The sequence below is a fragment of the Puntigrus tetrazona genome, chromosome 17 (assembly GCF_018831695.1).
Source record: "Puntigrus tetrazona isolate hp1 chromosome 17, ASM1883169v1, whole genome shotgun sequence".
In the NCBI taxonomy this organism is placed as follows: domain Eukaryota; kingdom Metazoa; phylum Chordata; class Actinopteri; order Cypriniformes; family Cyprinidae; genus Puntigrus; species Puntigrus tetrazona.
In genome coordinates, this window is record NC_056715.1 from 9,414,436 (window position 1) to 9,429,601 (window position 15,166).

Here is a 15,166-nt window from a genome sequence, read left to right on the forward strand (position 1 = left end):
AAGCATGATGTAATATAATAACATTTTCAATTAAAATCACTTTTAAAATGATGTATGTTTACCTGAGAAAAAATTAAAAGTATATAGACATTTGCACGAAACCACGTTAATGACCTTAGAATACAATCACTGCACACAAAAAGCACGACGCGCACCAAGCACATATTGCTCATTTTATTCTCAGAACGCCTCGCAACAGGCACTTCTTCCGGTTGACCAGAGGGGCGCTGTGGCGCTGTCCACGGCCGACTGATTCGAGCCGACGACCTGATAGCCTTCACCAAACAATTAAGAGATATTTCTGTTAGCGTCGTTTCAAGAAATATCCTTTAATTGTAAGGTGAAGGTTATCATTCTTCATCCCATAAAGAGAACAACGTCAAAAAAAAAGTATGCGGGAACATTTCTGCAAGAAACGTGACTTGAGTCCCATTTACGCGTTTTTTCAACAACGGAGATGAATAATTCATTCCGTGAGCTGCCGGATTCGTTCAAACGACTCGCATTATCCGCGTAACGGTGTACCTAACGTGTAAATGCGCATACGCCATAGTATAGAAATTCGTCGCTAGTCAGTCATTCACCGTTCACAGTCATTCGGTCTCAATCACCCACTTGTTTTCCATCGTTCCGTGGTTGCTACAGAGTCCGTTTCTTTTCTTTTTTAGGGTGCTAAGCAGGTTCTGTAGAGAGTACCGGCAAAATATCCTCCGATGAACGAAGCGCCCGCGGTCGCCCTTCTCACTTCTGGAGTCGCTGTCAGCGCGGAGAACTTCTGTGGAGAATCTGAACCGTCCGTATCAGCAACTTTTCTTTCCCTCCAGCGACCCCGAGTTTAAACCCATCTGGGGTTTGCGCGTCTCGTTTGAAAAAGCATAGTTTAGCACTGAATGTGTGAGGAGATTCCCCTTCCCGGTGGCCGGCCGAACTTCACGCGCTCAGGGCTGCGCTAGACCTCCCGCCGCCACTCCGCCGTGGCGACTCTCTCCGGCGAGCGCAGATTTAATTTCTCCTTGGTTTTACCGTACCGTTCCGATCTTTCGATTCTTCGGTCACGTGGTGGAGCGAAACGCGAAAGACTGCAAGCTCTGAGAGAGAGAGAGAGAGAGAGAGAGAGAGTGAGTGAGCGAGGAAGAGAGAGAGAGAGAGAGAGAGAGAGAGAGAGAGAGGGGTCTCTCTGCGCTGCAGTTAGCAGTATCCAAACCACACTGAGAGCTGGAGCGCGCGGACCCGTTGCTTTGCCTCTGACCGTGGTACCCCCGTCGTTTCCCTCGCTCTCCTACCCCTCCTTTTCTGCTTTCCTTCCCTCGAGAGCTTCTTTTTCTCCCCGCGAACATCCTTTCTCACTTTCAATTTTAATAGATCTCGGAGAAAGATAGAAGTGACGCATCCTTGATCTCCTCCACAGCGGTCGTTCGCGCGCACGCTCTTTTTCTCTCTGGAACTGGATTTTTTGAAACGACGTGGACGCGTGGATGATACACCGGGGCGAGAACTGGAGATGGAGTTGCTCGTGATCAGCCTCTCCTTATGGATCCTGCAGTGCCGCTCAGCTCGCGCGGACTCCATTATACACATCGGTAAGCACGGTCTCGGACAGACGCGCTGAATCACGGACGGCTTTCTTCAGTGCATCGTATTTTAAAGTCTGAAGCGTGCAGGTTTGACTTGACAGAAGGCGCATTCGCTCCCCAGAACTGTTTGGCATTTGATAAACGGCTTTAACTTGCCAGGAAACATTAGCAAACAGGTCCACAAAGTGCATTTCAGCTGGCGCTGGACGCATAGTCTTGACAAATGATTTTAGATACCCGCATAAGCAAATCGAAACGTAGATTTTCGGTCTGTTTTAGGGGTTAACTCCGGTCCACCCCTCCCCAGCCTTAAGCTTGAACTTTCTGTTGAACGTGACGGAAATGTTAATTCGGTTCGTTGAGGTACTGAGCGCGCGACAAGTCTCTCCCGTGCTCGGCGTTTCTTAACAGAACTTCTACGTGTGCTGGTGCCTTCCCGGTGTATATTGTGTAACCTTTTATCTCAGACGTTTTCGTTTTATCAGTGGTTTGTGCCGGTGAGCTTGGCAGCCTTGTGTCAGTATGCAGCATTCAGCCCTCTTTGGTAACTTGTGCTGAGAATGAAAATGATTCGCTTGCTGACTTGAGTATAGGCGCAAAACGCACCTAAATATATCGCATGCAGAAATATAATCGTATTAAGCTAAACGACGCTGGTTCATGCCATATTCCGATGCGTAAAGCGTTGTAAATCTAGTGCTCTTCTGTTGGTTAGGGAACCTCTCTTTTGTATGCAGTGGATGCTCTGCATCATCCGGTGCGCTTGACTGTTCTTCTCATCACCAGGATCACTCAAAATTAGATTTGAAGCTTAGTTTTAAAGAAGGATGATGTTAAGTCCCAAAGACGAAGCATAGACTCTATTGTATGTCAAATTTGCACTTTACTGTGATTAGCTCAAGCTCTGAATTCTTGTTAGTTACCAGTTAGTATATCATTCTCAGGCTTTTATTGCTACACTACGTAATTAGATCTAAATTGTTTGATTTAATGGTTTATCCTTGATATAGATCATAACTTTCCACTGGGCGAAGGTGGTTTTAGCTTGGTGGATAATCATTTTCTAGTTGTATAGTCACATGATATGAACTGTATATATATATAAAATTATCATAAATATATTATTATATATGTTACATTATACATAGTAATATAATATTTGAAAAACACCTGTCTGCCAAACAAAGTTAGTCTGGTGGAACCAACTCACAGGAAGCCATTTTGTTGTCATGTGACAAGAAAACCACAAAAACTAGAGGACACTTCTGATTTTATTTTGAGGTCATGAAAAGACTTACGACAACTAAAGAATTAGAGAACTTGTCTTTATATTTATGACTTAAAATGTTGGGGTATTTGTTAAACTTGCACGGGCATATTTAAAGCATATATTAAAGTATTTTAGCATTTGTTTATTGGTTACACCACGCAAATGTATGAGTCCGACACTAATACAAAGATTGCACGGTGCATAAGAACTGTGCACATGTTTTAGAAAATGTTTCTCCTTTTTTATAACCTTAAACATCCTTATTTGTCTTTGACCAGCATGTGTTGGTGAAGTGATTAAAATGAGCACACTTCTGTTGCCTCAGTGCGCGGCATGAGGCCTCAGCGGCTGTTTGTTGATGGCTAACCGTGCATGTAAATAAATAAAGCCCTATTTGCTTCTCCTACACCTTTGGCACTTCAAGCCGGCTGCTCTGTGCATTTTATCACTGTCGCCTTGATCTCAATATGTCATATCATCAGCGGGTCACTGTTTATAGTCCTGCACAAATCAGCCTTATTGATCGCGTCCAGACACATTCTGATTTAATACTGGACTTTATTTCCAAGTGTCAAGGACTTGTTAGTGAAACAGCACTTTATGGGTCACTCAGTCATGTGAAGTCAACATTTAAATCGCTCAGTGCAGTATTATGTCTAGGATTAATCGGTAAACAGCTTAATGAAAAAAAATACCCTGTTTAGTACGTGAACCCACTGGAAAACCTGGATCTGATAGGCTGGTTGTGGTAAAGAAGAGTATAGTATTTTTGAGTAATGACCTCTAAACTGTAAGTTTAGCATTGACTGTGGCAACAGACCAGGTCTCACTCTCCCTATCAGTGAAACTTTGGCAGCTTCTTTCAATTCGAAACATTTGGACCGCAAATGAATAGTTTTTAATTTAATATTGCGATATTGCATCACTGGATGTCTCCTTGCTAAGCCGATTGTTTTCATTTGTGGAAGCTTTAAGCTAATCTACCAGTAAGATATTAAAAAACTTTTTTCAAATCAATACCTCATATCCAGTTGTTTATTTATTTTGTAAGTAGCTGTGCAATAACAGCCTAATCCCTTACTTCACTAATGTTTTCCGTTTCATTCATCAGCCTAGGATATTTTGTGTGACCTGTCCGCTTTTTATGCCTTTCAAGGGCACGGAAAACTCCGGCAACTTATTAAAACAGCTCATATTTATCACGGATACACCTTGTCATTTATAAGATCCCCTTGACATAAAAGATCTTCCTGTAGGCTTACAACCCACTGTGTTTCCACAGCCTGCGAAATGCCCTTGACAAATTAGGGATGCGTATAGAATATTTACAGCACGTCCAGCACTTGCGCTCTCCATGGTGCTGAACTCGCTGCTGAAGTGCCGCTGGCTATTGACAGGTGTGGAAGTTGCTGTAAATTGTATCTGATGGTTATATGGTGCACGCTCGATAACCTGAATGGGTATAATATACTTTTAACAGTTTGACCCGCACGATGAATCTGCATTCCCTTCGGTTTCACCCATAGATACGAATGTTTGGAATGACTAAAAATGATGTTAGTATTAATAACTAACATTCTGTTTCTTTCAACAGGAGCTATTTTTGAACAGAACGCCATACGGGACGACGAGGTTTTTCAGCTTGCCATTTCAGACCTGAGTTTGAATGACGACATCCTCCAGAGCGAGAGGATTACCCATTCTATCAAACTTATCGAGCCCAACAACCCCTTCCAGGCTGTACAGGAAGGTGAGTGAGTGACTGGTATCTCTCAGAAATCGATCAACCACGCCGCTCTACTTTATCTTCATGTCCGATCCGTTTGCTCGAGCAGTTACCCAATATCTCCAGAGCTTCTTGTGAGGCTCTAACGTCAACAGGTAGAATAGCTGTATGTGTTGGTTTCATCCTCAGTCTCTATTTGTATTTAAGTCTTCTCCTCCCTTCAGACTAATGTGTTGTCACTATCATGTGTTTTCTGATGGTGAATGTAAGTAGCTAAAACAGACACCTCTTGGAATCAGAATCCAGTGGAAGCATAGCCATGTGGAAATGTGCTGAGGACATATGTGGTAACATGCTGAGTGTGTTTGTGTCACACAGACAAGCTGGATCAGCAGTGGCTCACACAGACATTGATGTATGAATGTAGCACAACTTGATTTATGTTATCAAGCATGAAGGCCAGCTGTCATCATCTGTCCAGTTCAGACATTTTCATCGCTTTCCACATATGAGCAAATAGATTAATTTTATGAGCCATTATCACAACTATTTTTATATATATATATATATATATATATATATATATATATATATATATATATATATATATATATATATATATATATATATATATATATATATATATATATATATATATATATATACATATATATATATATATATATATATATATATATATATATATTGCAGAAAATCAATTAAGAAAATCTTCATACAAATTTATTACATTTTATAATACTTAAATTTGTACGAATGTAGTGGTGTAAGTGCATTTCTTGAAATGATAAAATATCATCGTAAGAAGTTCTTGAAGATTTTCCGATGAAAAATAAATTAAACATTAAATACGAGGTCCCCGTTTCAACTTAAAATAACTTACAAGTAATTCAAAGTTTGTACGTTTTTTTGCTGTGATTTTTTTAGAACTATGTTAAGAAAAAATATAACATTCTTGAAGTCCCAATGAAGTCACAAAATGATCCTTGAAAAATCTTTGATCAAAATTGCATTTAAAGGTTTTTCCCTGTGAAAATTATTTCCTCATGCTTTAAAACAGCTTCCCTCATTTAGTAAACATGGATATAATATTTACATGAATATGCAAATAGCTCAATCACTGCTATATACCCAGTCCATGTCTCAAGCAGAAAATGATTCCAAAGAAGAACATGAAGAGCGCATTATACAAGGTCCTCTCTTCATCCTCAGACACGTACAATAATTGATACCATTAGCCTTTGGCTTGATACGTTTCCAAGCAGCTAATAACGTGTTGCTAATGTAACACAAACCATGTTCGTGTTCATCGTCTCAGGCAGCTATCTTCTAAAAATCAACGTCCATAGGTAATAATGTTTTGCTAATGATATGAAAAGCTCCTCTCTGTAACTGGATTGGTTACATGTTTGGGAGGAACTGGGCTGTATCATACCGCATTTATAAACTATAAAAAGTGTTCTTTGTTGCATCTTTAAGGAAAAAATGCTCAGCAGTGTTGGTGACTGATGCAATTGCGCTTGTTTTGTCATTAAGCATATTAAAAGCACCAGATAGACACGTAAACAACATTAAAAACTTGATTTTCACTGCAGGAGGCCTTTAAGAAAGGTTTTTTGAGAATACTTTTTTGGGCTAAAAAACAAGTAAGCAGCAGATAAAAAGATTTTTTTCCTAAAAATGTTCGGTTAATCGGATCCCAGAATGTTACAAAATTACAGCAGGAATGATTGGACATCCCGAGGACACGGGGTATTGTGTTTCTGTCTGGTTTCCAGGGGCTCTGGGATCGATTAGCCTCCCTGGTTTTGAGTGACAGTTGAGTGGTGATGACCTTTCACTTTGCTCTTTAGCTCACATTCACCCTACTGAGAGGAAACTCACCTGTCAAATATACCACACACGCATAGAAAAAAAAAACACTTAATCTCCTCTATCAGCAACACACATATGCTTTTGACATAGCATAGTTCTAGCCCTTACCTACCAGTCAATAAAATGTCTTAAGATCCTGTATGTGGACAGATGACACAGCGGGAGTGTGTATTATAAGGACTCAGCTGTGTGTTTATCTCACCTGGATTTTTTTCAATTGTGGGCATTACATCTAATTACTCATTAGAGCGGTGTGAACCCCCTCCCACCCCCATTCACACGCACCCGCACAGAGATCTTAAATAGTAGAAAAGTGTGTTAGTGCAGAGATGTGTGTGTGTGTGTGTGTTTATGAACAGTGCTACTGCATGACAATGAACCAGTGCTGTTTTTCTTGGTGAGAGACAATAATGCAAGATAGCAGATTCCTGTTGTGACGACTCAAGCTAATATTAAAGAGGTAAATGTGGCCTTGTTGTGTCCTGCCGTGCTTTTTTGGGGAAAAAGTGCTGACGTGGAGAAACAGAGTCACCTGAAGGGGAAATCGCTTGAAGTGTCACGTCCTGTGTGAAAACAACTTTTAGTGAGCCTTCTGACCGGCTCTTTTTTTATTTCTTTTCATCTCTTCTCACCCCTTCAGCTTTTTTCTTTCTTGCTAAACCTTTCTAAACCTCTGATTTGATCTGTTTGGCTTCTATGCTGCAGGAAATAGGAATGGTCATCTTGGATGCTTTCAGATCTTTCTTTGCTCGGAAAGGTTTGACACTCCCTTTTTGTAAAGATTACAGATTTCTCCTTAATTCTTACTATGTCTCCTTTTTTGTAAGTCAATAAGGACACTTCATGCTTCAAAACATCACATAATGCTGGAGATCTTCCAAATTGAATGGGTCAGAAAAATACATACTCCTTAAAATTGTCTTTATGGACGTTGGTGATAGTTATGTCACATTGGGATTGTGAGGTTAAATAATGTAACAATTGATACAAGATTGCTAAATATCACAGGTCAATGTTTGTCACATTGCTACATTCTGGTAAAATATAGGCTTTTAGTACAGTCTCTGGCAAAATTGCACTCACTTTTCTTGACAGTTTCTTAAAGCAGCTTTGTACAAGTCTGTAATTCTAAGCTTTTAGACTTTTTTTCCAGCTTCAAACACACTTTTAAGGTTTTCTGAGAAAAAGACCCAAGACATTTTTTTCTTAAATGACTGGCTGCTTCACTGTGCATCTGAGAAGGTCTGTGAATATAACTCACATTTATTTGACATAATTTCTTCATTTTTATCAATGGGAATTTACCCAATTTTTTTTTTTTTTTGGGCAAAACATACACAATTTCCACCTAATAGTAAAAGTAAAAAAGTTTAGAATAAAAAAATAGTAAAGTTTCTCATAAAGTTCCACTTAATGAGAAATATAAAGCGTCATTTGTCAGATATAAAAGATTTTTGTTCTCACTTTTGAGAAATAAATTTGCAGTTGTGAAGGAAAAACAGAAATTTGAAAAAAATGTCCTGCACAATTTTGAGGAAAAAAGTCATTATTCCATAAATTATAAAAATTGTTTGGTATTCAGTCGCAAATCCAAGGAATACATTTCTACTAAAAAAAGTCCCAATTTTTAGATATGCAGCAAAGTTCCAGAAACAAGACGCAAACAAGCTTTCATAAAAACCTGTCTTCACGCACACATTATTTCTTTCATATTCACACAGATAAATTCAAATGACACCTACAAGATTCCTTGGTCCCTGAACTATTACAGATAAGTTTCCCAGTCAGCTGTACAAAAATGGTGCATGGGTCCCTGTTCTCTCTCCCTCTTTCTCTCACGCTCCTGCGCTTTCACTGTCTCTTATCTAAAGCTGAGTCAGGAGGTGGTCTTAGTTGGCAATTCACATTCTGACGTGCCCTTTCAAAATGGCAGCTTGTCTACTCCGGGTCCCCAGTGAAGCTACGGCCAGTGTCTCATATTAATGAGATCCAAAATGGCTACCATCAGGATCTCAGTTTCATTTTTAATGTAGTGCGAGTCTCAAATCGCTGGACATTTCGTTCATATCAGATCTCAAATGTCTGTAGCCTCAGAGGGGGAACAATATATTCTCTACGACAACAATGACAAGGTTTATTATGGGCCTCAATAATGAGAGCTATTGCTTGTAATGGTCTGAACTCTCTAAGGCAGAGCAGTGCTTTGCAATGACATTAAGTGTATCCTCTTCTCTGCATAGTGACCTTATGGTTTTACAAGTGCCACTGAAGTCTTTGTTTAATGCTGATGTTAACAACCCACTTTAAATGGTCTACTCTGCTGTAGTTGCCATAATTTGTATCCAGCGCAACTTACAGTATTTTTTATGCTACTGGGACATTCCCCTGGAGAAATCTACAGTAAAGTACCTTGTTCTATGGATTCCAAACTGTGGCCCGAAAACCCTTAGGGCCTTAAAGATCTACAAGGAAAATTAGAGAAAATGAAAAAAAGTTTTTATTAAATGTATTTGGTCGCACTGTATTTTAACGCCATTAACAAACCATTAACTACAACGTTTGCCTTAAACTGCTAGTTTGCTGCGTTATTAATATAGAACATGGTCATGCAGAATATGTGCTTTATAATTGCTAATAAACAGCCAATATGTTCAATACCAGTTGTGTTAATAAGCAGCTAGTTAATAGTGAGAATGGGTACTGCTGCTTAAGTGTCCCCCATACATTTTAACAGTAATAAAAAACAAATCTGAGTTCAGATGTATGAATAATTAATTCAATAAACTAAAGTAAATATTTTCCAGATTTTTTTTCAGATGACATTTTAATAAAAATATTTTCCACATTTTTAAAAGTGTGATTAATCATTCAGTCAATATCTTTAATAAATGCGTTCGCATTTTTACACACCTATTTTTTAAGCATCCCTTCGTGAGCCTCTAGGGGTCACTGGACCCAGAAACCACATAGCTCCAGCTGAAACATGCTCAAAAAACAAGCAAACAGCAGCGATGGAACAAAAGCATTCTCATGCAATGTAATAAATGAAAAGAACTTAATTGACCAACGATCATATCACAGAGATTGTTTAATCACTGTGAATATTTTCACCGTACTGCTTTTGTTAGATGTTTATGAATGCCCTAGGAATAATTTAAGGAATGAATATCAAACAGCCGATATCATATGCACGTGTGGACAAAGCTCGGGTCTCTTGTAGCTTCTGGCACCATGAACTCTGTGTAACCAGTGTGCTTGATTAAAGGACGAATATAGATAGAACCTTGTTTAATTAGAGGGAGCTCCAGAGACAAAATGGTTGGCGAGATCCATTCAGGGCCTTAGAGCCTCTCCCATCATTGTCGAGTGACCAGGTTACTGACCATGAACCGCTCTCGCTTACAATGAATAAAAAAACAACCATCAGATAATTAGCTGCCTGGAGAAAAAGCTGCCTCCATCCCCCTTCCCGTCTGTCTCTCTCACTCACTCTGTCCTTAACAAGTACAGTATCCTGATATGCTTTCATTAAGCAGATTTGCATTGCATGGTTATTAAGCTAAAAGGATTATAATTGTCTCTCTAGTGGTGTGGTCTGGGTAAGAGGAGGTAAAGCTTGCGGATTGAGTCACATGTGATTTATTAGATGCTTGGAACAGATGAGACAGCTAATGGTCAGAGAGTTTGAGCTGCTATTGTAGACCTGATAGAGAACACTCTTTTTCTTTGAAATTGTCCTTGAAATGGTCTCGCTGCGATGCAAGAGTTGAGATGAGAGCACAAATAGGTGATGTGAGAAACCAGATGAGGATGTGCGGTTGGGGTTGTTAACTTGTCAACAAAAGCACTCAGAAAATTACATCATGTCAGTAGCTGTGTTTCCATCCAATTAATTTCTATGAATATTCAGAATATGACAAAAAACGGTTAAATACCTTTAACGCCGCTCTGTTTTTTAGAGTGAAATTCAGTAGGAATCCAGATGGTTTTGTCCAAGGGCCAGTGTTTTAGCACATGCAGATTTTCGCATCTGGTTCAGTTAATTTTTTTTTTTTTTTTTGAGCATGTGGGTAAAGTTGTTGAAGCTAAGTCACGTGGCTATTTTTGAAGCACATCTTTTAGAATTTTTTTTGGTACCTTTGGCTTCTATTGTAGTTCATCAGACTTCTTACTGAATATAAATCTATATAATTCTTTTTGGTTATGCACGTTTTGGAAATTTGCGCACACACAAAAAACTATAATTTTCCGAGATTGTATCATTTTCACGACAGGATGTGTAGCCACCTATTTTAATAGTGTTGTTGTATATTGTTCTCCCATCACGGGTAATGGCATAGTGATGTTGAGTTCAGGAACTCCCATAATGCAGTGCTCTTTACAGCTCCGAAGAGAGAAAAACTACATGACTTTTGGACTGATTCTGAAACTGATTGAGCTTTGTTTTTTGCAGTAGTTTTGAGAGATGCTCTTCTGTTTTTGTCAGCAGGCATTGAATAATGGGCTGTCTGGGTGATTTTTAAATTGAATACATCATATTTCATCATTTTGCCTCACACCGAGGTAACGAGATAATACACTCTGGGTTTTCTTTTGCATGTGCTATGCTGCATTTGAAACGGTTTATGGACAGGAAAGAGCTGAAATTTGCAAATCTGAGAAAAGGTGAACAAAAGATTGTTCAGACGGCAAAGGGATTTGATGAGACAGAGAGACGTTCTTGCAGGCAAAGCTACTAATGAAAGTTTGAGCAACTTGCTGAAATACTCCACTCATTACAAGTAGAAGTTCAGTGGAAAATCTGATGACCCATATCCCTAATGGACACTATCAGTGGCAACACGCTGCCCACATCTAAAGCAGAGTAATAAATCTCAATTATTAAGAACTTAGCAAGTGTTTTTGGCATGTATACACTACTGTTCAAACTTTTTAATGAGTAGTTTTTATAAAGAAATTCATAGTTTTATTGCATTAAATTGAGCAAAAGCAACAGTAAAAACATGTATAATATAACAAAAGATTATACATTATACATAAAATATATTAAAATACAAAAAATATAAAACAGCTCTTTCAAATTGCATGAATAATTTACAAGAGACTTCTGTCCTACCATCCCCAAACTTTTAAACGGTTTGTTGCACTTCGTTTCTAGTAAAAGCCTATGAAAAGCACTCAAAAAAAGCAGATACTCAGAATATACTGTACGACGTCAAGTTTAGTTAAAATTTTAACGCTCTGCCATCATTTTTTTAGCTGCTGTTCTATGGATGTTGAGCAGAGTCATTGGAGATATTTCAGTTCCTCTCCAAATGTCACACCAGCTTGGATTTCAACCAGCTGTCCTAATTGGTATATGCTGCTTTAGCCCTGAGCTCCCTGAACTTCTGGACTCAGCTTGGCAAAAGGAGAAATACTCAAAATTGTCAATGCCGTGCCAATTGGGTCCTCTATCTTACATGATGAAGAGTGTTATTGGCTATGATTGATTCAGATATGAACACACAGACTTTCTTGTCATAATGAGTGAGCGTATTTCTTGTTCCTCTCTCTGTCTTCTCTTAATTCAATTTGATTTTCACTTTCTATTTAGTGTGCTTAATTGGCATGACAAATAACATTACATTTGCGTTACCAAAGCATATTTCCTCTCTCTCTCTCTCTCTCTCTCTCTCTCTCTCTCGTTTTCTCCCTGCTCGTTTTACCTGACACACATTTATATGTTCTGCAGATGCAGTACCAGTCTTTAAACTCCAGATTGTCACGGTTTCAAATATTGTATTATTTTCTGATTTTTCTGATTTGAATTATTTTCCTCCTTGAGGTGTAAATGAAGTTTCACTGTATTTCACAGATTCTATCAATTTCAAGTCAGTCAAAGCAGTTATTATTAGAAAAAGTTTTCTGCTAGAGGTGTAAATTTTTATATATATATATATATATATATATATATATATATATATATATATATATATATATATATAATCCTTTTATTTTTACATTATATATATATTATATATATAGTGTATAGTTTTCATTGCTATGTCTTTAAGAAACAGGAAAATAAGAGATGCCTCTAGTTTGATCTGGATCGCTAATATGTTTAGGTTTCTGATGTCAGAAATCAAATCATTTTAGAACAAGCTTAATGCTCTGTTTCAATTAAAACTCTTTTTAGGTTTGACATTTTCTGACATTTCTCATATATTTCTATTGCATGTCAATCTTGTGTTTTACAGCAGATATAGTGCAATTTGAATTGTTATGATATGAAATAGGTGTGCTCATCTGGTTGCTTGACCTCTTGAACTCATGTGGCATGGGTGTGTGAGCACGCAGAGTAATATAATGCTGAGTAGATGTAATCTTGACTTCCAGGTCAAACTCATCAGGAAAATTCGGTTCAGCATCTAACCTATTGATCCTTTTGCCACCATTATCGGCTTGTTTATTTGACCCGAGAGAGAGATCGAAACAGAGTGTTTCAGCTACTCAGGAAGTGAGAGGAGTGACATTAATGGGATTCAGAGGGAAAGACGAAATATTCCCAGATAATCCCAAATCTCTTCTGCCAATCAGGCCTTGCAGCTTTCTGAAACCTTACAGCAGGTTACGTCACTCTCATTCACAGCTGGTGCGAGAGGCTCTATACTCAAACTCTCCTGCGTAAATGAGTAAAACAACCTCTACAGTCACAGTCCTCAGCTAAATCTGCTCTCAATTCAATTTTGAATCATTTTTGCTGCACTTTATGTAATGGCACTTGCTTGCCATAAAGCAGCTTTTCTGAGATTGAAGGTGACGGTGGCAAAGGAAAATATCCAGGGGAATGAAGGAAGAAACAAAGGAGGTGACAGAGGTCCAAATAATATCACTTTCTGAACATGTTATCTCCTCAAACTCAGTCAGGGGATCAAATTTCAATGTCTGAATCATGATGTTAAAGGATTATATGTATATTTAGGATTCTAGGTCCTATGAGTCGCCATTGTATTTTTTTTTTAATCTGCATCGCATCTTTGTTTGTAAACAGATCTGTAGGCTGTGTTATTATCAGATGGTATTTGTGGCTCTTTCTCAGCAAGTCTCATTTGCGCTGTTCATCTCAGGAGGCCTGATTTCCTGTATGTTTTTGGGTAAACATTAGTTATTGTTTTTCACACAGACGATGCATTAGGTTTAAGAAGTAGTTCGCCAATAATGTAAAATTAGCTGAAAATATAATAGCCCTCAGGCCATCCAAAATGTAGGTGAGTTTGTTTCTTCATTAGAATAAATGCCCACCAATTGATCCACTGCAGTGAATGGGTGCCGTCCAAACAGCTGATGAAAACATCATGACTTCGCCCATTAATTAATGCATTTTTGTGCTAAGCAAATCCATCCTTAAGATGTTTTGACTTCAAATCATTGCTTCTAGCTAAAATCCATAATATCGTATTCTCCAGTTAGAAACCAATCTAACGGATTGAGCACCATTTATGAGCAAAATCAGTCCAAAACATTACAATGTCAAACAGCTTTAACAAATAAAACATGCATGGATCAATCATTTGCAGTGAGTTCAATACCTTGCATTTAGACAATAGTTGCAAATTAGAATTTTACAGAAGTAGTGGACTTCTCAGAGCAGTGATTTTTGCGCATTTTTCTTTCCTCAGAGTGAGGATTGAGATGTCACCATCAGATCAGAAAGCCTCCACAACATCTTTGGTTCATCTTACTATTATTTGATGAAATCTGGGCAACAATTTATTTTAAGGTTTCCTTGTTACTTGTACTTACTATTATAATAACCCTAAATCATGCATAATTACCTGCATTTAACTGTAGAACAAACCCTGGTAGCACTTTATTTTATAGTCCTGTTCCTCATGTACCTACTTTGCACTTATTGTAGTAATAACAATAACTAGGTACTAACCCTGAACTTACCCCTAAACCTAAAACTACCCAATGTAGTTACCTTATATTACTAGTACTTCCATGGATAAGAACACTGTAAGTACGTGGTAAGTACATGCTTTAAGCATACATACTGCAACATAAAATGCAACCCAAACCCTAATCCTAACTCTACACATATAGCAAGTATATTAGTACATTAGCAGGTCATTAGTATTGTAACAAGGACACTGTAAAATAAAGTTTAACCAAAATCTGATACTTTGGCCACCCAAAAAGTAATCACAAAATATCATAAAAGTATCGAAAGAGAACAAGAAGCCAATTATTGTATGTACAGCTTATGTTCGTCACGACTGCAAGCAGTCAGTTAACATACTGATCTGACTGATGGAAACTAGACAAAATCAATATGAGAGAAGTTTTGGAAGCTTGATGGAGCCGAAATCTGCCAATCAGTCAACATGACTCTACAGATCTTTGGCAGTGTCACGTCTGTGCATGACACCTCTCACAGATGCCATCTGCTCTCTCACATGGCCGCCTGATCTGCCATGTCATGATGAATACCATCAGAGTCTCAAGCCCTGTGCTCTAAATCACCTTTTCTGTCTGTCATTTCAGCATTAAAAGCGCCCCTCTCCCCCCAAATCTCATTTTCTCATTAAAAATAAAATAAAATAAAATAATAATCTTTTGACATGGTAATCTGAGAAATGAAAGATTTTAACATTTGAGCGCAGAGTCTGGTCTAACACAGGCTTGAGATGATACACACCTGTCACAGCTCCTGTC

The 15,166-nt window shown here is 38.2% G+C and overlaps 1 protein-coding gene across 2 annotated transcripts in view; it reads left to right on the forward strand.

Annotated features, from left to right (window-relative positions):
- The first annotated feature begins 203 nt into the window (after positions 1-203).
- Positions 204-15,166, forward strand: part of grid1a (glutamate receptor, ionotropic, delta 1a) — a 200,163-nt gene continuing 185,200 nt past the window's right edge. Inside the window, exons 1-2 of one of the 2 annotated variants that reach the window (XM_043263726.1) lie at positions 204-1,580; positions 4,439-4,594. In XM_043263726.1, coding sequence (XP_043119661.1) covers positions 1,502-1,580; positions 4,439-4,594 — 235 coding nt within the window. In that variant the 5' untranslated portion in view covers positions 204-1,501. The remainder of the gene's footprint in view (positions 1,581-4,438; positions 4,595-15,166) is intronic. The other variant, XM_043263727.1, reaches the window with a different exon arrangement.